General features: G+C 57.8%; 7 protein-coding genes across 7 annotated transcripts; 2 read left to right on the top strand and 5 right to left on the bottom strand.

The window, feature by feature from the left end:
* Positions 1 to 284: 284 nt before the first annotated feature.
* On the bottom strand, positions 285 to 1,857 carry QBC33DRAFT_538441 (37S ribosomal protein, mitochondrial). Its single transcript, XM_060427887.1, has 3 exons — positions 1,716 to 1,857; positions 816 to 1,662; positions 285 to 755 (listed from the first exon to the last, which is right to left on the bottom strand). The coding sequence occupies exons 1-3, from the start codon at positions 1,744 to 1,746 to the stop codon at positions 473 to 475; spliced, it is 1,161 nt and encodes a 386-aa protein (XP_060283687.1). The 5' UTR covers positions 1,747 to 1,857; the 3' UTR covers positions 285 to 472.
* A 14-nt stretch (positions 1,858 to 1,871) lies between these two features.
* Positions 1,872 to 4,486, bottom strand: QBC33DRAFT_538438 (uncharacterized protein). The gene is made up of 3 exons (XM_060427886.1): positions 4,124 to 4,486; positions 3,167 to 4,040; positions 1,872 to 3,111 (listed from the first exon to the last, which is right to left on the bottom strand). Exons 1-3 carry the CDS (start codon positions 4,310 to 4,312, stop codon positions 2,138 to 2,140), a joined length of 2,037 nt encoding a protein of 678 aa, XP_060283686.1. The 5' UTR covers positions 4,313 to 4,486; the 3' UTR covers positions 1,872 to 2,137.
* Positions 4,487 to 4,613: 127 nt separating this feature from the next.
* On the bottom strand, positions 4,614 to 7,360 carry QBC33DRAFT_569803 (uncharacterized protein). The gene is made up of 6 exons (XM_060430545.1): positions 6,699 to 7,360; positions 6,375 to 6,628; positions 6,151 to 6,299; positions 5,752 to 6,080; positions 5,425 to 5,681; positions 4,614 to 5,342 (listed from the first exon to the last, which is right to left on the bottom strand). The coding sequence occupies exons 1-6, from the start codon at positions 7,065 to 7,067 to the stop codon at positions 4,838 to 4,840; spliced, it is 1,863 nt and encodes a 620-aa protein (XP_060283685.1). The 5' UTR covers positions 7,068 to 7,360; the 3' UTR covers positions 4,614 to 4,837.
* A 2,319-nt stretch (positions 7,361 to 9,679) lies between these two features.
* QBC33DRAFT_619580 (uncharacterized protein) lies at positions 9,680 to 10,975 on the top strand. The gene is made up of 2 exons (XM_060432741.1): positions 9,680 to 10,295; positions 10,391 to 10,975. Exons 1-2 carry the CDS (start codon positions 9,992 to 9,994, stop codon positions 10,594 to 10,596), a joined length of 510 nt encoding a protein of 169 aa, XP_060283684.1. The 5' UTR covers positions 9,680 to 9,991; the 3' UTR covers positions 10,597 to 10,975.
* A 74-nt stretch (positions 10,976 to 11,049) lies between these two features.
* QBC33DRAFT_491800 (DUF1744-domain-containing protein) lies at positions 11,050 to 18,329 on the bottom strand (the record flags this gene model as incomplete). The annotated part of the gene is made up of 3 exons (XM_060425482.1): positions 17,410 to 18,329; positions 17,194 to 17,339; positions 11,050 to 17,132 (listed from the first exon to the last, which is right to left on the bottom strand). Exons 1-3 carry the CDS (start codon positions 18,027 to 18,029, stop codon positions 11,050 to 11,052), a joined length of 6,849 nt encoding a protein of 2,282 aa, XP_060283683.1. The 5' UTR covers positions 18,030 to 18,329.
* A 142-nt stretch (positions 18,330 to 18,471) lies between these two features.
* Positions 18,472 to 19,443, top strand: QBC33DRAFT_538422 (putative mitochondrial cytochrome c oxidase protein 20-like protein). Its single transcript, XM_060427885.1, has one exon. It carries the CDS (start codon positions 18,713 to 18,715, stop codon positions 19,262 to 19,264), a length of 552 nt encoding a protein of 183 aa, XP_060283682.1. The 5' UTR covers positions 18,472 to 18,712; the 3' UTR covers positions 19,265 to 19,443.
* QBC33DRAFT_69306 (uncharacterized protein) lies at positions 19,377 to 20,969 on the bottom strand. Its single transcript, XM_060432997.1, has one exon. It carries the CDS (start codon positions 20,613 to 20,615, stop codon positions 19,740 to 19,742), a length of 876 nt encoding a protein of 291 aa, XP_060283681.1. The 5' UTR covers positions 20,616 to 20,969; the 3' UTR covers positions 19,377 to 19,739.
* Between the last annotated feature and the right edge of the window lie 196 nt (positions 20,970 to 21,165).

Raw genomic sequence — 21,165 nt, 5'->3', positions numbered from 1 at the left:
AGCGGACGGAACAGATGAGGCCTGCAAAGTTTTCCGCCAGCGTCCCCCACATCGCAGGCAAGAACCTGCGGAAACAGGTGCCAAAAACACATACCTGTCTGCAGCCATACACACCCAATCGGGAAATTCAGGGGCAGTATGAGCGCGATATGGCGGGGTTGTGCGCGTCACCAAGCTGTGCTGAAAGTGAGTCGCCTTCGTGAGGGGATATTCGCAGGGTGAAGATTTTGGTCCGCGCTTGGAGCACCCATGTATGTGGCGCTCAGTTGCGCTTAATCGCGCTTGGCCGCGGCGCTTGGGGTTCGGAGATCGATTGAAGCGCGCAATATATGCTCAAAAATCTATTGATATCAATCGACAGGCAAACCCGACCAATTGATAGGTAAATGCTACAGAGTGTACAGTGTTGTTTGTTATGACATATCCTTGGGCCTCCGGTCCCAAGATTGAGACCGGCTGGACTACGCCATCATCATTTCTCGCCCTGGTCCCTCTTCTTCTGGAAGTAGTCGAACGCCTCGAGCTGAGCCGCCGACACTCCATCCTGCTCTCCGCCCTGGTCCCTGGCTTTCGCCATCTTCTTCTCCGCCTTCTCCGCCGCCTCCTTGGCAGCCTGCTCTAACGCGATGAACTTGCTGATATCCGTAGGGTTCTCCCACGTAACGATGCCGTTCTCTGCGTCCTTCAACCGCCTCCTCTGGCCCCGCTGGCCGGCGCGGCCCAGTACGCCCCCGATCACAGCCACAGCACGTAAACTACGTAGTTTAGTCAGTTATCTCTCGTATCGGAAACCGCGCCACCGGAACAGAACTCACCTATCGTCGTTCGCCGGGATCGCGTACGTGACCCACGTCGGATCTGCATCCGTATCAATGATCCCAATTGTCGGGATATTCTCCAGCCCGCACTCATGCAGCAGGGTGTGGTTCTCAAGCGGGTTGAGGCAGACAACGAGGTCCGGGACGACCGGCCTCCGGTCCTGCAGGTGCTTGTCGAAGTCCTCCAGCTCGCGGTCCAGCTGGTCGACGATGCGCAGCTCGGCAGAGGCCAATATCTGGTCCCTGTTCGTGATGGCGCCGGGCGTCCACTTGTCGAAGAGGTGGCACGCGCCGGCCAGCTCGGCGGCGCGGACGACGATGGGCATGTGGCCGTTGCGGGTGCCGACGAACAGGACCAGGCCGCCGCGGTACGCGACGTCCTCGACGACGCGGGCGGCGCGCCGGAGGTGCGCCGCCGTCACCTCGAGGCTGATGATGTGGATGCCCGCGCGCACGCCGTAGATGTACCGCGAGTTGGCCGGGTTCCACAGCGACGTGTTGTGGCCCATGTGGGCCTGTGAGGCCATCAGGAGCTCGAGCGATGCGTCCTGCGGCGGGTTCTTGAGGATCTCGTCGGGGATGTAGCGCAGCTCGACTGCGGATCCTAGCTTCTTCGTCCGCTTCTGGATCGTGTTGAAGACTCTGAAATCGTCGGGGATGGTATCGGATTGTTGGTCCGCCGCGGCGCGTGATGGTATCCGGGGATTGTGGAACGCGGCGGGAGTAGGCGTTTGGCTCGCATCTCCCGACAGCGGAGTGGCCTCGGGGGTAGTTGTGGTCGTCGTCGCGGCTGACAGGGCGCGAAGGCAGGTCCTCGGGGCGGGAGCGGCGAAAGCCTTCCGGCCTGGCGAGGGAGTCAGTCATTGAAGCCATTTGAGTATACCAGTAACCTCTTACCATGCCGTACCGCAATATTTCTTAAAATCATCTTCGCAACTCTCTGGGTGGCATTGGGCAATCAACCAACGATCATCCAATAAGTCGTTAACCTCGCATTTTTTCTTGGGAGCTCCGAAGCTCATGCAGATAGTCCGTGCGTTTCGGAAGAATTCAGCCCGGTCCTGCACCCGATGGGCTCCACTTCAGGGGTATGTAAACCGGCACATCAAGCCTGGTGAGACTTATATGTAGACGACAAAAGACACAGAAACTGGAAGTAGATAGGGAGGAAGAAAGAAACGTATTAATTTATAGACGGCTAGTGATATACACCTACATAAGAACCCCCCAATAAAATCAAGTCGCTCTAAGCCGATCTCCTCGACAGCATTACCTAGTCCCCGCGGCCAGAAAGGTTTGATATCGGATTCCCGTCCCCATTATCGGCTGGACACCCTCGAGATGGCGAACACGCCGACAATCACGACTGCTAGCGTAACAACGGCGCCAGGGAGCAGCAGCTCGTTAGGGACGCCGGCAATGACCTGCTCTTGGGCCGGCGGTGCTGCCGTGCGCGTCCTGCGGGACCTCCGCACTCTCGAATCGTCCTCGTCCTCATCCTCGTCCAGCTCTTCGTCGTCGCTCAAAGCCTTGCGTCGCTCGCGCACAATCGATGATGCGGGAGGGGTTGGGAGTGGGACGGCCTCGGGCGCGGGAGCGGCCGGCTGAGGCGCCGTCGGAGGCTTCTCTGGGTCGTGCACGAAGAGGTCGACCTTGTCCCGACCGTTTTGGCGTGCGAGGAGGATGGACTCCAGGAGGTCCTGGTCGGTGGTGATGGAGACAGAATCGCCCTCGTCGTCGAGGTAGCTGAGAGCACAGCCGCCCGGCCCAAGCTTGCCATCTTCGACAAAGGGAGCGCCGCCAATGGCATCCACCTCGGAGCCGAGCTTGGACATCACGTTCGCAACAAACTCGGCGATACCCTGAGCTGCGGTGACCTGGAGGCGGTGCACCCGGCCACTCGGAGCCTTGAATTTGAACGGGAACGGCACTTCGCTCGGTGGCAGCTCGAGAACGGGGGCGAGGGCACTATGCGGGGGAGACTCGGCCCCTGCGTGGCTGGCCGAGTCGCCCGGGGCCAGACTATCAACGATGCGTTCACTCCGAGTAATGTCGGGAGACATGAGGGAGCGAGGCCCTGGATGCGTGTGCTGGAAGGAGCCGTCGCCGGACACCATAGACTCGGTTTCATGATCGAGGGACAGCCAGAATTTGTTCCATGCAGGTCCTTCGCTGTCACCGCTGGACATGGTGTTGATCTGCTCAAGCGTCGCATAGGTGAGCTTGAGAACATCGACCATACCGACGATCTCGCCTGACTCGTTCATCACTGGGAGATTCAGATAGTGGCCATCTGTTTTGACCGTTAGTTCAGGCACGGCCGGAAATACTTGGGGGGGTGGACCAACCGTGCATCTTGCGGAGAGCAGCCTGGATGGTCATATCCACGGGTGCAAAGTCTGGGTGCGGCGTCATGACCCTGACAACACTGCAGGTCGCAGGGTCGAGGCCCGGCGCAATCACACGCAGAACGACATCCTTGCTGGTGAAGATACCCGTAATAGCCCCCTGATCCTGGACCAAGACTGCCGTTGTGTGATTCTCCTTCATCAACTGCGCCGCCTCCTTGACTGAGGTGCGCACGCTGACAGTCGTGGGAGGCATGCCGTTCAAGACGGACTCAAGCGTCGGCCCAGACATCTTGGATCGCAGGGCCTCGACATACTGGATGATCTGTTGCGGCTGGCTGGTCCCGAGCTCGGATTGAACTCCCTCCAAGGCATCATATAGCCGTCTGGAGGAGGAATAAGCCCGCTCCAGCTTTTCCATGGCGTCGTAGAAGCATTTTGTGATATCCAGAATGCCCGAGATGTCCTGGTTCTCGTCCATGACGGGAAGATGCCGGAATCCCTTGCGGACCATGAGATCTAGGGCATCCGTCGCACTCGTATCCGTCCGGGCACACAGGGGATTCTTCGTCATGATTTCGGCAATGGTGACACTGTTTGATTTGAGGCCGGCGCCCACGACCCGGAAGGCCAAGTCCTTGGCTGTGAAGATGCCGGCAATCCTGTCATCGTCATCGGTTACCAGGACGCAGTCCTCCCGCTTCGCAGCCATTAGCTGGGCAGCCTCGGCTACGGTTGTGGCCGGCTTGATCTGGAGGGCTTGGCTGGGCTTCAGTGCAAGCACGGTGCCGGGAGGAGCCTTTCGGGAGTGTCGAGCACGGCTCGTGAGGTTCTTCTTCTTGGAGAGGTCATTTTCCATCTTGCGGCGGATGGCCTTGAACAAGACGACAGTTAGTGACGAGGCGAGGGGGCAAAGACGGGAGGAGGGGAGCGGGGACGCGAGCTGCAACGACGCACCTCGTCTCTCTTGGTCTGCTTTTGCCTGCTGGCACTGAGGCTAGATGCACCGGCCTCGCTGCTGGTGCTTGCATGAGCGGTCTCGAGCACGGGTCTTGGGATGTTCGAGTTGGCGGGGCTGCCAGTGAAGGGGATGGCTCCGCGGGACTGGCCACGATTGGGCGTCCCTCTCATCGTATTGCCTGACATTGCGTAAACAATGCAGCAGTTGCAATTCTCAGCGCGAGTTGAGCAAACTTTAAAGGACGGGTTGCGACTATTGGACGCGAGCTGGGCTGCAGTACATGAATCCCTTCCGGGGAAGAGAGTGCTGTCCAATAAGGTGGTCCAATGCCGTCCGACAACAGAAAGTTTGGGGGTGAGGGAAAAAGACGGGCGATGGATTCCCGAGATGCACGGAAACCTTGTTGTCTTGGAAACGCACGGGCCACAACAAATAGATCGGATTACGCCGCGGGGCACAGCATTTGGAGAAGTCCAGAATTTGATACTTTGAACCGCGTTCCCCGGCAGATTTCCTTGGTCCTCTTTTTTTGCGATTGCAATCCTGCCTATTGTGACTTTGTTGTTATCCTACTGATAATGGAGCTATATCCTGTGATTCTTCAAAACAACCCATGTATCCACACTCCGGGAAGGTGGCTTTCGGCATCATAAGAAAAATAGGGGCACTTGCACCAAGCACGTGGTCCTGGGTTCGGTCAGGGGTGGCACCTACTCCCTATAGGCATCGGGCAGGATGCCCTCCACATCGGCCTTGATCTGAAGCGCCACAATCTTGGAGTACCACCTCTGAAACCCCGTCCCGCCGCCCAAGACAAACAAGCCCTCGACATTCGCATGCCTCTTCCACACGCCGCGGGGCTCGCCCTCGCGATCAACCGCCCACGTCCCGTCCATGCGGTCCCTGACCTCGGCGCCGCCCTCCCCCAGCACGTCGGCCACGACGTTGCGCACGTCCGCGTCCCTGTACCCCGTGCACCAGACGACGGCGTCCGCGTCCAGCGCCGAGCCGTCGCCGAGCCGCAGCCCCGTGGCTGTGAACCGGGCCGGCGTGACGCCCGACCGGATCCCCACCTTGCCCGTGGACAGTAGCTCGACGCCGGTGCCGACCTCGACAAAGTGCCCGCCCTGCCGCTCCGCGAGGTTGCTCGTGAGGTTCGTCTGCGTGCTGTCGAGCACTTGGAAGCCCGCCTTGGCGAGGCGTGCGTAGCGGTCTCTTGAGGTGGAGTAGGCTGTTAGGCGGAGTCCTTCTTTCCAAGAAAATGAAAGGGGGCGGAGGGGTGTCCCGCCGCACTCACGGTTCTTGAGATGCCAGGGATGCGTGCAGCAATCCGATGAGCTGTCCCCCGATCGCCAGCGGTCCTGCAAACATGGCTGGGTCTGCGATGTCGACTGGGTGATAGTCGAACATGCCGAACCCGTTCGGGTGCAGCAGATACGCCATGGGGATGATGTATGTTGGTGAGCGCTGAATCATTGTCGTCTTGAGGCCGGCGTTGAAGCAATCCTCCAAGACGTCGAAGGCGGTGTTTGCAGAGCCGACTACAATGACGGACTGGAGTGGGTCAGAAATCGCCATTACTCATTGTGCTATTGTGTCCAATATCGAAGGATTTAAGGCTTACCTTGACGCCCTGGGCTGCGAGATCCCTGCCGTTCTTGAAGTCGGCCGAATGGATGGCGACCCCTTGGTACGTCTCCAGGCCGGGGATTTCGGGTACATGCGGGGCCCACGAGCCGATACCTGTGCACAGCACGATGTGCTTGCACTCGATGCCCTTCCCCGATGGGCTCAAGGTCAGCGTCCACTTTTTACGCTCCGGGTCATACGAGGTTGACCGGATGGTCGTCGAGTGCAGCACATCCTGTCCCAAGTCAAACGCCCTGGCGAACCGCCTCATCTGGTCGGCTAGGTCGTCCCTGTGAAGCCCCACGGTGGCATGCTTGGGGTATGCTTTTACGGGAGAATAATTGATCATTAGTGACTTGATTCCCCCCATTGCTTCCCGGGTTTCTTAGCTTACGCAGGTAGGGCGTCTCGCAAAAGCCATTTCCGGTATGGAAACGCAGGGCATCATATCTCAGCGCCCAGTTGTCGCCGATATGCTTATTCTTCTCGACCAGGACGTAGTTCATGCCGAGTGCTTTGAGACGCGAAGCTAGAACAAGACCGCTAGTACAGCGTGAGCGTCAGTCAGCACCAATCACCCCTTCCAGGCAGTTTTGGGCTTTGGAACTGGCCTCGTACCTGTTGCCAGCTCCAAAAATTACAACATCAGTTTCGAACTTCTCCTGGCTGGCGAGACTTGGGACTCTTGAGGGAGCCGTGAGCCTGCTCTCATCCGGTAGGAAGTCGTCAAAGTCGATAAGCCACGTGGACAGAACCCAGATCTTCCAATCAGCCGTATCGCCATCACGGATGTCTGGGAGAAGCATCATCCTTCCGCCGCAGGTGGCTTTTGGGGAGTCCGTCTTAAAGGTGAAGCGGCACTCGACCCACCCCTGAAAGTTGTCAGAAGAGTCACGATCTTCAACCCCAGAAACACAATCCCCCTTATAACCGTGCACTCACAAGCGAAGGGCCCGCAGAGACAGACATGGCCGATCCAGGGACGATCAGAAAGTCCCTGCTTTGTCGCCGTGGGTTCAGCTCAAGTAGGACCTTGGCGATGGCCTCTCGGCCGCTGAAGGTCCGCAGGTGGTAAGTGAAGGCCAGGGTGTCTCGCCAGTAGGCCCGGTCGTCCAGGAACTGACTAGCAAGGCTCGGCGAGTCAGATGCCTGTAGCGAGTCGAAGAGGTCAAACAGGACTTGGGCACCGATCACGGCTGCCCCATCCCCGCTCGCTTCTGATGGGAGCTCAGGGACGATAGGTAAGGGCCGGTAGACTTCAGTACATAGGTCGGCAGTAGGAGGGAAGTCTGGGAGTGGCTTCTCCGACATTTTGTGTGTTCTCAGGGGGGACTTGGAGTTGGTTGGTATATAAGTGGGACAGGGTTGATGGTGGAGATCGCATGTTATAATGCGTACGCAGTATGCAGAAAATGGAGGGAGCGGGAAGTATCGAGGGCTGGCCACAGCAGCACGCCGCTATTTGAGTCACCATCCCACATACCCGACGCCGCAGATCGCTGCGGAGAGCGGCATGCGATGCGTTAGACGAGTCACTGTTGTGTAATCGCGAGAATGTACGGATGTCCGTCGCCATTACCAATAAGAGCGTCAGTCATATCCTCATTCCGAGCATACCCGCTTTACCAGTTAGAATCGAAGCTCAACTACCTGCCTTATATATGCTGTAGTCAGTTTATACCGTGTACAACGGTTCTGCTAGCTTTCTACTGCTGTTAACTATGTTCGAGAGCCTGTCAAAGAGACAACTAATTGCGTAACACAACGACACACATGAATAACGATGTAATTATATCTCTTAGGTAGGCAGTGCCTAGAAACGGAAAGCATAGGTTCCTGGTAGATGTCGGGTGTATGGCAATCGACATTCCGCGTCAGCAACATACCTAGTACGGATGTATGCAAGTCTACACTACATGCCAAATTGCCAAGCTAGATGTACATTCCAGACATGCACTTGCGTGTCAGGTTCCAGTGCCAAGGCACCATGTAGTATCAGTGTTTATTACACAACAATAAGTATTCAAGAAGAGTCTTGCTGCGCGGGCCTGGGCAGTTTCCTACTCGTGCGTCAGTTGCTACCAGGCTAGGAGACTTTTAGCAGACGGCAGTATCTTTAGACTGCTGTTAATGCTATTGAGGTCACTGTCTGTCACTCTTGCCGTTATTGTCAATCACTATTGCTGTCACAGTCAGTTGCTATTGCCGTTGCTGTTATTTGCTATTACCGTCGCTGTTGGTTGCTATACCATTGCTGTTAGTCGTTATTGCCCAAATATATGCCAAATGCAATTTCAAGGAGGCGAAGTTGGACACCATGACCTACCTACCTAAGACAGGAAGGAACCAGTGGGCAGTGGCCAACTAGGGCAGCATTGGGGATAGAGTTTACTGGGCAATTGCTCCCTCCTGCTGTGAAATGCTCAGCAGGGCCGCACCCCTGAGATAGGTAGGGGCAGATTACTAGTGTGAACCGACGTAGGACTGAGGGTTCACAGACCAAACATGGTACCAAGGTAATTATTACTACAAATGACACCTTGTAGCCAATGCAAGAGATTTATTTTTGAATAACCATCATGTACCCGCGGGAAATGACTAGACTGCAGCTTTCTATCCGTCAAGAGCCCATTGAATGTACTGCTCTCTCATGGTGCTATCCTCCCCCCAGCATCTCCAGGGAATCAGGTTTCCTCGCAACTTTGTGGATTTCTCCTGGGTTGGAGATTCGTTTGTCGTGGAGAACGATCCATTTTGGGAGAATCATGCGCGGGCGCATCTCCCAAAATGACTTGCGAGGTAGCTCCGGACGGTCTGGATCCTTTCCACCGAGGAACCGAATACTCAGCGCCCGAGTCCAAGACCAGCGGCCTTGACTCAACATGTAAGTCAGGATCCGGCAGACGTCGAACACCTTCGCTCGCAAGATTAAGCGCGCAAAATGGAAGTAGCCGGCAGTGGCTGCTTCGAATGTGATTGAGATGGCCTCGGGTCGATAGAAGTAGATGTATCTTGCCATTGGTGACGATAGATCGCGGATAGTCCAGCGGGAGGTTCTCAATCTATCGGACCCGCCTTCCGTTGGTCTCCAAGTTAGCTCGAATTTCAGGGCTGATCCAGAGGAGTACCATGGTCCAGCAATAATGTTCAGGGTCTCCCATTGATGGATTCCTGGATTTGTTGTCTGAGTTCATCTTCGTCGTCTTGGTAGCCGATAAAGCGACTTCCCGGCAGGCGAGATAGGACTTCGGCACGCAGTTGGCGGTAGGTATGCATGAGGGCCGCGATATCTTCTACCTCGGCAAGGAAATCTGTAATGATGTCTCTTAGCTCGCGGGGGAGATCCAAAAAGGCTGTGCATCGTAGCTGCGTTTGACATGGTGGTATGACGTTGGAGAAGTGGCCTCTCACTTTCGTCTAATAGTCTCTCTCTACTTATATTGAAGAACTCATTAGAGTTTGGAAAGAAATTTGGTTTAGGGTTTGTGAGTCACCCTTCGATTCCCCCATCTCCAAGCTCCGACGGGTCGCAGCTTGATTCAAGGTAGAGTTTCAATCATCCCTTGAACTGCGTACCCGAAAAGGACAAGGGCGACCTCTTCGCCCTGCCTGGGAAAGGCCGCAAGGGTCCGCCCTAAAAGAAGCCCCAAAAGACCTCCTTGGGAGGAAAGGCAAGACTACAGGCAAGACAGCGCTCTCCAGCGAGCCAAGCGCGAGGTGAAGGACAAAGGCAGCCTCACGGAAGCTCTCACCTCGGTGAGGCCAGGTGAGGAAAGTGGGGCTCAGCTATGAATAGGCATTTCTCTCGGCATGACGTCAGTTTTACCCTGCCACGCGTCGATGTGGGCTCCTCCACTCACCGTAGATCACCGAAGCTCTCTGTCCAGTAGGATGTAAAGGAGCTCCCGATGAGGCTGTGTCAGTTAATTGACGGCGTGTTTGGAAACAAGGGTCTGGACCCCGTTTCGTATTCCTAGGTGTACTTATTCGACCCTGAGCTGCTGAGCTGCTCTCCTTCTGTGCATCATCCTCCAACTCTTTAACTTGTCTACCCGGGGGCGTAAAATAGGCTATATATTTCCGTTTGTTCCTACATATTTCATTCAGTGTCACTTACCGGTTCGACTGCCTTGTGTGATTTTCCACGTTCCTCCTCGTCTGTCAGCGACAGACCCTACCCTACCCTACAACCATACCACCCCAACCGAGAGAGCCGCACACACAGCATCCTCAGCATGCAGCTCCGCAATCTCCTCTCGCTCTCCCTCCTCGGCCTCGCCGCCGCCCAGTCCCAGTCGACCGGGACGCCTGCATCGTCACCGACGATCTCCTCCTCGGCGCCGACGACCACCGCCACCGGCGTCGCCGGCCTCGTCGCCCAGCTCCCGCACTGCGCGCTGCGGTGCTTCTCGCTGGCGGCGTCGGACATCGGCTGCGACGCCGCCAACCTCTCGTGCCTGTGCGCGAGCTCCTCGGAGCTGGTCTCCAAGATCGCGCCATGCCTCCTGCTGGGCGCCTGTTCGAGCTCCGACCTGAACAGTAAGCCCCCAAGCCCCTCCCACCCCCAACTAGCCTTCAATGATGAAAAAAGAGGCGTGGAGTTGTTGTATGCCGATCTGACACAAACCAAATAGAGGCCCAGTCCGTAGCGCCAGAGATCTGCAGCGCCGTCAAGGACAACCCGAACCCGTCCGACGTGGCCTCTGCGTCCAACCTCGTCACCTCCGCGCTGGCCACGGTGACGACCAGCCAGACAGCCACCGGGAACGTCGCCGCGAGGACCGACGTCGCCATGGGCGCCATGGGGGCCGCTGCCGCGTTTGCCGTGTTTGCGCTGTGAAGCAAGCCGTGGGACGTGAATAATACGGAGGGGTTTACTATCTTACTTTGTTTTGACTTTGGGATCTGGGCATTCGGGTCGGCGTTAAGGGAAGATACGGAATGGCATAGGCAGTGGGTTGGCACAATAGATGGCATGGATCTTGCATATCAAGGGTTGAACCCGGGTTAAATGGTGGTTGGCCGGGAGCTTGTGTTAGGATCGTCTTATATAGGTTGATGTTTTTGTCACAAGAACGAAGAAAGGGGAGGAGTTTGCCCCTGACTTATCAGATAAGCCCGACTGGCATATGCAGACATACTGAGGTGGAATATCACGCCCCCAAGGAGCACTCGTTAAACTCGTATCTATTATGCCAGAGTATCAAACCAAACTTGACGAATGACGGACCTCCCATGCATGCACTCACTCAGACACCTCAACGCCGGCGAGAAGGAAAAAAGGAAAGCCCCCTCAAAGCCCCGCAAACACCCCCTCAACAACATCCCCCAGCATCCTCAGCCCGTAGAACCTTGCCACGTTCCGGTACACCCCGAGCCTCGCGACGATCCCTTCCCGCCCGACGCTCTCGCCCCAGCCGCCGCTGCAAGTGCAGTGCTCCATGAACTCGTTGACCCTCGGGGCGCCGCACTTGCGACACTTGAGGTCCTGCGTCGCCCACTCCACCACCAGCGCCTCCACCGACGCGACGAGCCTCTCCTCGACCTCGATGCGGTCGTACTCGCCGTCGCAAAACCCGCACCTCCACGCCGCGGCCTTGGCCTTCCCCTCGCCCTCCGTCGTCAGCAGCAGCAGGTCCTCGTCGCGGCACAGGTCGAGGTCGCGCGCCATGGTGCAGTTCTCGCAGCTCAGCTGCTCCAGCCGCAGGCTCTCAGACGGGTTCTGGAACGCGCCGTCGCGGCTGAACTCGCGCACGTCGAACATGACCAGCAGCTCCTTGCGCAGCAGCCGCGCCTCGAGCGTGATGTTCTTGTCCAGGCTGAGCACCTGCATCAGGCACTTGACGAGCTCCAGCACCGGGTTGGCCGACGCCCGCCCGCCGCCAGTCTTGCCCTTCTTCTTCATGCTGCTGCCACTTGGCCCCCCGTCACCACCCCCCGGAGAGAGGTGCGCCAGGTGCGACCCGGGGAGTTGCGGGAAGGCGTAGTCGCCTGCCAGCTCCGGGTGCAGCATCTCGCGCTTCTGCGTGTTGAGCAGGGCGGCGATCTCCTTCTTCAGGGGCCGCTCAAACGCCTTGCCGAGGATGATCTGGCCGTCGTCGCCCTCGCCCAGGCCGGCGTTGTTGTTGTCGGTGTTATTGTTGTTGCTGCCGGAGCCGCGGATCGGAAGCTGCGTCAGCCGCGGGGTCGCCGTCGGGTCGCTCCCCGTCGCGGGCCGCTTGATGCCGTGCATCAGCTGGACGAACTCGACGACCCAGTCGCTGAACACGGGCTGCAGGCGCGCGGGCAGGAACGTTGCCATCTGCCAGTGCATGATCATCTGCAGGTCCTGCTCGTCCCGCTCGGCCACCTCCTGGCACGCCTTGCCGCCGTAGTTGAACTCGTCGTACCACACCAGGTAGTCCCAGTACTCCTTGATCTCGAGGTCAATGAAGTGGAACAGCGGCTTGCCCTTGATGCTCTTGAGGATGTACTGCGCGTACGCGTACGCCGTGCCCACCTCGGCCTTGGTCGTCTGCAGGAGGAGGCGGTTCGAGCTGGCGAAGATGACCTGGCTGCCCACGCGGCGGAAGTCGGCCATCAGCTGCAGCAGCGCCTTGCGGCTCATCATCTGGACGTAGTAGTGCAGCGCGTGGTCGTACAGGCACGACGCGGGCGACTCGACCCAGCGCACGAGGTGCTGCACCATGACGTCGGCCATGGTGGAGCCCCTGCACGCCTCCGCCCACCAGGCCTTGACCATCTCCCGGAGCACGAGGACGCCCGCGTTGGCGAAGGCGTTCTCCGAGTAGAGGACCTCGTTCCCGTCCGAAGCACCCGTGGTGTCGGATGCCGGGTTGAACGAGATGCTCTCAGAGCCGCCCTCGAGCTCGTTGATCAGGGACGACGTCAGGATGGTGTTGATGGCGAGATTGCGAACGTCAATGTCGATGCAAACCGACGCGTAGGTGCCAGGGGTGTTGACCGAAGGCATCTGGACCGTCTCCAGCGGGCCGACAACGTCGTCCTTCTCGTAGCCGGCATGGTCTGGCCGCGGAGACGGCGACCACCATAGCACCACGTTGTTCGCCTGGAGCCGGCGCGCATACGCCACGTCGATCAGGAATCGCGGATCATCTCGCTCGAGGTTGCAGAGCGGGACGTCGCCATAGCGGGCCAGGGCGGTCATGTGCATGATCCAGGAGCCCAGGCCGAGGTAGTGATTGACTAGTCGGCGAGCAACAACCAGCTGCCAACCCAGGGGAGGGAGGGAGCTGTCGGCCTGGTCGTACTTAAGCGGCAAGACGGGGAATTCGCCCAGGATGGGAATGTCGTGGACGAGGAGATTCCGCTGCGATGACTGGATCACCATCAAGGTCGGCCGTGGCTCGTCCTTCTTCATCTTTCTGACAATGTCTCCGATTTCAAGGAACGCCTTGCGCCGCGTGGTGATTTGAGAGATCTTGAAGGCCAGCTTGTCCTGATACGGGAAACATTCTTGCCAGGCATTCCCATCCTCTTCTTCCTTCCGCCGATCCAGGAGGTCCGAGTACAGCTTGGAGATGTTTGGCAGCTCTTTTCCGCTCTCCTTATTCTTGTGAAGAATCACGACATGAGCTTGGTCGCTGGTCGTAGAGAAGATGCCAAAGATTTGACGATCGCCGGCGCTGATATGGGAGAGATAGATGTACGCCATGTTGGAAGCCTCGAGGTAAGTCTTCCGTTTGGCTGGTCGCTTGAGGGAGGAGAGGTCGAACCCCTGTTCCAAGCCCCTGCCAAGCACTCCCGGCTGGCTCTCATCAATGGTGCAGAGACTTCCCAACTGAAGCACGGCCCGGATGTTCAAGGGCAGCTGCTTCTCGTACACCCCCTCGACGCTTGGGTGGTTGAATAGGAGTGAGAACTTCTCCGCCTCGGCGAAGTACGTCTCCTCGGGCACCGTCAGCTTGAAGAGATGGACAGACGGGTGTCCGTTGGGGAGCGTGTGGTTGACTTGCTCCACGATGCACCCGTCGATCTCAATGTCCGGTAGCTCCTTGTTCTTCAGGTTGAGGAAGACCTGGCGCTGGACCTGGATCTTCAAGGCGTGGATCTTGGCGTCTATCAGCACGTACGCGATGACGGTGCCGGGCGTGTCTGACGTCTTCAACTGCAGCAGTTGCCACGTGTTCCTGAACGTCATCTCAGCTTGGTTCCGGAACGTCTGCTGAATGTTATTCTGCGCGTTGCCTCGCCGCTCGCCGAAGAGATGCCGCCGCCTTATCCTGGCTTGTTTTTGCAGCTTCCACTTCAGCTTCTGATATTCCAGGAAGGCAGGGTAATCCTCGCTCGGTGACGGCATTTTCTCTGGCAGTGCTGCTGCTGGATCTTGGCTCTCCGCCGATGTGGGCTCCGGCGATTTCCTCTTCTGAGTGGCCGGTGCCTTCTGTGACGCCGATATGGCGGCGCCAATGGTCTTGGGCTTGAGCAGCTTGCTTCCAAAGTCCTCCATATCGCCCATTCGCGGGCTCGTGTTGATGTTCGTGATGTCCTCGAGAGGGCCGCCCTTGGTGGCAGCCCCGAACAGATCCGTCAGCTTCTTCTGCTTCATCTTGTCGTCCTTGACGTTGATGCGGCGCTGCAACCACTCCGGATGCGGCACGCGCGGGACTGGGTTGCGCACTTTCTGCAGCGCGGCAGGGATCGTGATGAGCTTCTGGATGACGGAGCCCAGACGCTCCAAATAGTAGTCCCAGTCCAGCAGGGCGCGCGGGTCGGTATCGGCAGGCTCCTCCTTGAGCCACTTCTTGAGGTAAGATCGCTTCGTCTGCTCGTCGGCCGAGAAGATGGCCACCGGCACGGCACGCTCCGTCACCGGCGCGTTCTTTGGCCGCGACGAGATGATGAACTTGCAGTTCAGCCCCTTGTCCTTGACCATCTGCTCGCCAAGGAAGTCGGCCAGCCGCTTTGCCGTGGTGATGGACGTTGATTTCTGTGTCCCGTACTCCTCCAATGTCTTGCTCATGCTGCGGTTCTCGGAAATGAGTTCGATGAGCTCCTCGTCCGCAAGCGTCGTGCCCTTGTTGTGGAGCACGTCCAACCACTGGTTAGCTACTTTAGCAACGGCCGTATAGCATTCGGACAGCGTGGTGCCCTCGAGGAAGAACTTGAAGATTTGCTGCTGGAAGATCTTGATGAGTTTCAGCTCTCCTCTCCGCTTGACCTCGAAGCCCTTCAACTCGGCCAGGCTGCCGTCATCGTTGAAGACGGCATACCGCTTCTTCAAGTTCTTGTCCTCTTCTTTCGACGTGGGCAAGATCATGGCCCTGTACGGACCATCGACCTCGAAGAAGATGGTGTTGTCGCTGTGCGTTTCGTACTTGAACGTCTTTGGATCGGAGAGCGTCTGATATTGGTCGTTGGTGAACTTGCCGTGGACGAGGTGGTTCAACATGACGCAGGGGTACGAGACTGTCAGCTTCTTGCCATTCTTCAACCTGAAGGCGAAATTCTCCGGGAAGCTTGCTGGCAGCATGCACCAGATACCGTCCGTGTCCAGTTCGAGAGGACGGCCCAGGCGTTCCACCATTTCCTTCGCCAGCTGGATGATGTGGGCTCCGGTCAAGCAGGTGACACCCGCCATCTCCATCGAGTACCATCGAGACCCCTTTCGCATGACATAGCCATAGAACGAGTTCAGGATGACCTTGTGTGCCAGCTGTAGGGAGTCGAAGAGGATGGTCATCTTCTTTGCCGCGTCAATCTCTGAAGACGATGCTCCTGCAGACCTAAGAGACTCGGTCTTCCCTTTCCAAACTTTTGTCTTGCCCTTGTAGTCGTATCGCCGGTCTCGAAAGTCTCGCACCGTGTCGATATAGAAGGGGTTCTCGCGCTGACAGATGATGGCTTCTCGGACGATAGTGGTCGACTCGCGGATCTTGTGATAGACCTTTTGCGAATAGAGCTGGAGCCGTTTCCTGGTGAGGTTGGCCTGCTCCTCCAAAGGCAGTTCTTGGAACGTGCGCATCGGGCTGTTGGGGTATTTCCCGGGGAACCTCTCGTTCTCCAGGGCATGTCTGATCATGTTGTACTCGTCTCGCTTTGCGGGCAGATACTCTCCTCTCCAGGCCCAAGGTAAGCGCCTGTCACACGTCTTGCCCGGCCGGTTGAAGTCACAGGCTGCGCAGTCGGACTCCTGGATCATGGAATCAGGCTGCAGACGGTTCGTCGTCATGATATTCGGATACATGGCCGCAACGTCCAAGTGGTAGATTAGGGGCCGCTCGTGCCGGTTAGGTGTATCCCTCAAGCTCCTCAGCTTCGCCGCGATCTGCTCCTTGACCTCGTCGTAGTTTTCGACATCCTCCACAGCCTTCTTCTCCTCGACCGTGATGCTGAAGATCAGTGCGGCGTCGAGGTCCCGCAGCAGCTCGTCGATAGCCGTTGGATCCACGGCAAAGTTGACCGGGATATCGGCACGGAAGACACCGGCTTCGATACTCTCGACGTGGCCACCCACATAAGTCTCCGAGTCCAAGAGGTGGCCTTCCCAGAAGGATTCCTTTGGCGAAATATGCTTGTTTGGCAGCACAATCTCCTTCATATACGCCTGGACCATCAACAGCATCTCGCAGAGGGTACCCGTGCCTTTCCGCAAGACGTCGTCGCCGCCGAGGGGAAGGATCGTACAGAGGGAGAAGATGAAAGGGTGGACGTATTTCATGTACAGGTAGTATGTCGCAACGGCGTCGGAGACGGAATACTCGGCCAAGGTCTGCGGCCGCTCTCTGGCATACGGCGTCATCAGCTCTGGATCGAGTTCGTCGGGGTCGTATCCCAGCTTGGCGACGGTGACAGCCTTCAAGCCACGGCTACCCTGGGGAAGATAACTGTCTCGGTTTACCCAGTGGAAGCAGTCCATGTGCACGCTATAGTTGCACTTGAACTGGTCCTCGCTGTCCTTCTTCCATCCGATCTCGTGGTACATGTCAATGCCATTGACACTAGCCCGAGTCTCAACGTACGGCCAGTCGAAGAAGTCGCCGTTGTAAGTGGCAATGACTGTGGGCCGAGCTTCCTTGATGTGGAGGAAGAACCTCTCGAGGACGCCCTTCTCATCGGGCTCATTAAAGGTCATAAAGGGTCCCGGGTATTCTGGTTTGGGGGTGTAGTCGAAGTCCGCAATATCCTCCGACACAATCTCGCGGTTCGTGATGAGGAACCCTTGGCCATCGATCATGTACGATATCATCATGATCTGATCCATTGCTGCGTCGGGAAATTTCAGTGGCTGCTTCGTCGTCTCAATATCAAAGGCCATGACCACGGGATCCGCCGGGGCGAGGCGTTCCTCGTTGCAAATAATGCTCGTGACGCCGTGCTTCGCTTCAACAAAGTACCATTTTCCAGCCCGTATATCTAGATGCCTTGTGTTAGTTTGGTCCAGCAACAGATTGGACACTCCTTGGGCGCGACATACTCATATCAATCATTACTCTAACATGGTATGGAACGTCGTACTCCCGTATATCGACAAGGAAATCGCTCGCGTCGGCAAACGAAGTGTTGAGCCGTCTCTCGTCATCTCGTGAATCGTCATCAAAAAGGTCGAAGCCGGCATTTGCTCTGCACAACAGTCAGTTCAGTTCTCTGCCAGTCCCCACAAAGCGACAATAAGGCCAAGGGAGATATTTACGTTGCGACTTCGGCATAGGTATCCATCGCGTCCATCCCCTTCCTATTCTTCTCCGCAATAGGCATGATGTCCCTCCTCGCGGACAACAAGTCCTGGACATTCGCGAACCGGAGTTCCAGGAAGGTTCGCCGGTAGCCGAGCAGGTGGTTCGGCATCTGCAGGTCCTCCTTCTCGACCCTCTTCACGCTCTTAACCACGCCGCCGCCCGGCACGCGCTTGCACCACTCCTCGACCTCGCCCTCGTGGCCCTTCCGGCAGGCGACCAGGAAGTAGGGCTCGTACTCGAGCGTCGCCTTGAACGTGGAGCCGTCCTCCTCGATGAAGTAGCAGTCGAGGGCGGCGCGGCCGCCGCCACCGGGCACGCGCCCGTCCTCAATGGACGTGGGCTGGACGTTGACGAGCCAGCCCTCGCGCCTGCGGCCGGACTCGTAGCGCTCGAAGCCCATCGACTCGTCTATCCGGTGGGCGAGGGCGGTCCGCTCCCACTTCTCGTCCATTGACGTCGCCTCGCCGCGGCGGGTGGTCGAAGGGGCGAAGGTGCGTGTCTTGGGGCCATGGTAGGCAGATTTACCGGCCCGGCGGTAGCCTTTCTGTGGCCGGCGGAGCGAGGTGTTGGGCATGTTTGAAAATCGAGGACAATCAGCCGCCCAAGCTGCCCACACAGTCCGTCTCTCTTAGGCCAAGATCTCTCCAGCAAGGGGAGTTAGAGGGCGAAAGTGAACAATGGGATTCATGAAAAAGGACTTTGGTCGCAAGGAGACTTGAAAAAGCACTTTAGTAACCAAGGGATTGGGGAATTGGACTTGTGGATGTTGTGCAGGTGCTGTCTTGCAGTCAGTCCAACAATGTCCTGGCCCAGGCCATTAAACTTGCACGACGCGCTGCGCGCGGGCCGTGACCCCTGGACAGCGCGACGCGTCAAAGTCTCTGTGTACTTATGCACGTCCTTTCCATTTATTCAATGACACTAATGGTGGGGCACCATGCAGGGCGCACAGACCAACATCGAAAGACCAGGAAATGAAAAAGGAACCTGAGCTCTAGGAAAAGAAGCTATCTAGAAGTACCTACCTTCCGAAGGGTCATTGACTCCAGGCTTGCCCAAGGCAACAGTTAAATCGATCAGGGTGGTCAATTCCCCAGCCTGATTCCACATATTTCCAACAGCACACCTTTTTGTTGCATGGGTAGATCATTACCTAGGAGCTGTGCGATCTCAGCAGCTCGATGAAGCCCCAGGTCTAACTACATCAACCATCCCCCTCCTCCAGTCTGACGGTGGTTCCCACCCCCTGACTCGACAATGGCTCAAGATAAACCCCAAGATGCCGGGCCTCAAACCCCAATTCCCCCGGCGGCGCCGCCAACACAAGCCCCCAGCGCCCCCCGACCAGGGCCAAACCAGCCGCTGACCCTCCCAACCGAGGAAGAAATCAAGCAGCTCAAGGCCCGACTCGAGCAACAACAGCGCGCCACGCTGGGCGACGCGTGGCGGACCATCAAGGCGGACGACTTCCTCTCGGTGCACGAGTACCCGTGCTCGCGGCAGGGGTTCCTGACGGGCATCGGGGGCGGCGCGGCGGTCGGGTTCCTGCGGTTCGTCATGGGCTCGCCGGTGCCGCGGGCCGCCAACTGGGCCGTCGGCGTCGGTGTCGCGGGCGCCGTGGCGCAGTTCGAGTTCTGTCAGTACCGCCGCCGGCGCGAGCGCGACAAGATCAAGAGGGTCGTCGAGGTGTACGACCGGAAGCAGGCCGAGACGCGGCAGAAGGAGGAGGAGAGGAGGAGGGTGGAGCGGATCCGGGAGGAGGAGGAGGCGAGGCTGAAGGCGCAGAGGAGGTGGTACAAGTTTTGGTGAGCTGGGCAGGGGTCATATCCCCCAGCTGTATATATTTGTCACATGTATTAAGGAAGACATGTATCCGTACAGCGGTCTGCAATCTGCATGGCCTGGGGCGGAGGAGCATCGGTGTTTTTGGAAATCGAATTCAAGAAGGATGCATGGAAGTGCCATAATTCTCAATAATTAAAAAGAGCCCAAGAGCCTCAGAACCCAAAACCCAAAACCCAAGAACCTAGGGCATCAAGCCATGTCATCAAATACCGCGTAGGTTCCATCTACACAAAAGCGGTCAAGAGAGAAACGCCATGGACCAGTTAGGTAGGTATCCTCAGAACGCCACCCCAACCCCGTACGTATCTGGATCGTAGCAAGATTCAAAAGCAAACCCGGAACCCATCATCAAAACCGCCAAAGGCCCGGGAAAGGGGGGAAAAAAGAAGTGTGTTTGGGATGTCGGATGTCAACGATCAGGCGGTTTGCCCCGCCCCCCCTAGCCAGCGGCCTCCATGAACCTCACCCTCCTCCGCTCAGCTCTCGCCTTTACCTCCGCCATGCCAGCGGCGGGACTGCCTCTCCGGCGTTGGCTCCTCCGCGCCCTCGCCTCGCGCTCCTCGCGCTTCCTGTACTCGGCGAGCTGCTGCTTGCGCCTCATGGTCCTCGCGTGCGCGATCGCCGGTGTCGGCTTGAACCCGATGCCGTTGATGCCCGTGCCGTCGTCGTCGCTGTCGTCCGGGTCGTAGACGGTGATCTCGTCCTCGTGCCACGTCAGGGCTGCCCGGATGGGTTCTACGACGCCTTCTTCCAAGGCTGAGGCTGAGGTGGTAAGGGGCGGCGAACCGGATCGCGGGCGATTTGGAGACGCAGCGCGTGGGCTTCGCGGCTTGTGCCCGGCCTCGTTAGCCACGAGAGGGAAAGTCCGATGGGTGGTTACGGTGTCGGTATGGGTGACTGTTCTTCCCTGGCCCTCATCCGTTTTGGCTCCGTCCTGGACGGGTAATGGTTCCGAGGCAACGGCGGCTTCCGTAGGTGTCTCAGCAATAGCAGCTGCAAGTTGCCGTGTCTCGTACAGTTCGGGACTGAGCTGGTCCACCTCGGGCAGTCTCACTCGTTTCCTTACGCCGACATCTGTGTCTTCCTGCATCGCGTCGTGGCTGAAATCGGAACCCTTATCCGTGACCCCGCCCCCACCTTCGAGGGCAAGCCCGCGGAATCGGTGGGCCACTCTAGTGCGGGGGCTGTTGCTGCCATCCTCCGGCGACGACGGGGGCACTGCGAAAGAGAACTTGGTGGTGTTTAAGGACGGGGCCGTATCGGTAAGGAGCTGGCTGCGCTTCCGCTTCGGCGTGGTAATGGGACTGTCGGCCATGGTTGGGGGCTGTGGAGATGAGCCGACAGCGGCACGTGGGCCAGGCTTGCTGATCAGATATCGGGGGCTGACTGGCCTAGTAGCAGCTGCCCTGTATCTTAAACATGATGAAGAGGAGACGGCAAGCTCTCTTATACTTGAAGAGGGAAAGGGCCCTTTACGTCCCTTTATCGTGGAAGATGGCAAGTTTCGTGCTTTGTCCGTGAACCCAAGCAAGCTTGGGGGTTTTAGGGTTCTGGGTGGCGGGAGCGCTTTTGTTTGACGCAGGGAAGCCTTAATTGATGCAAACCGAGCCAAGTATTAGGTGGTAAGGGAGCCGCTGCAGATTCCCGCTGCCCTTAGCTGGTCAGCCACCTGGCCCGACTGATTGGAGACAGTTGGCTCGAGGCACAGGGACTGGGGAAGGTACGTTTCATACGTAGGCAGGTGGAAACCATACAGCATGGCCAAAAAGTCTAATAAGATAGAAGGAAGGCAAGAAGCTCTACACCTTAACCTAATTGCCCCAGTTAAGACACCGAATTTCACGTTACATGCCTATTTAATTCGT

This window comes from Phialemonium atrogriseum (assembly GCF_030411735.1).
Source record: "Phialemonium atrogriseum strain 8032-3 unplaced genomic scaffold QBC33scaffold_12, whole genome shotgun sequence".
Classification (NCBI taxonomy): domain Eukaryota; kingdom Fungi; phylum Ascomycota; class Sordariomycetes; order Cephalothecales; family Cephalothecaceae; genus Phialemonium; species Phialemonium atrogriseum.
This window is presented reverse-complemented; position numbering and strand designations above follow the sequence as displayed.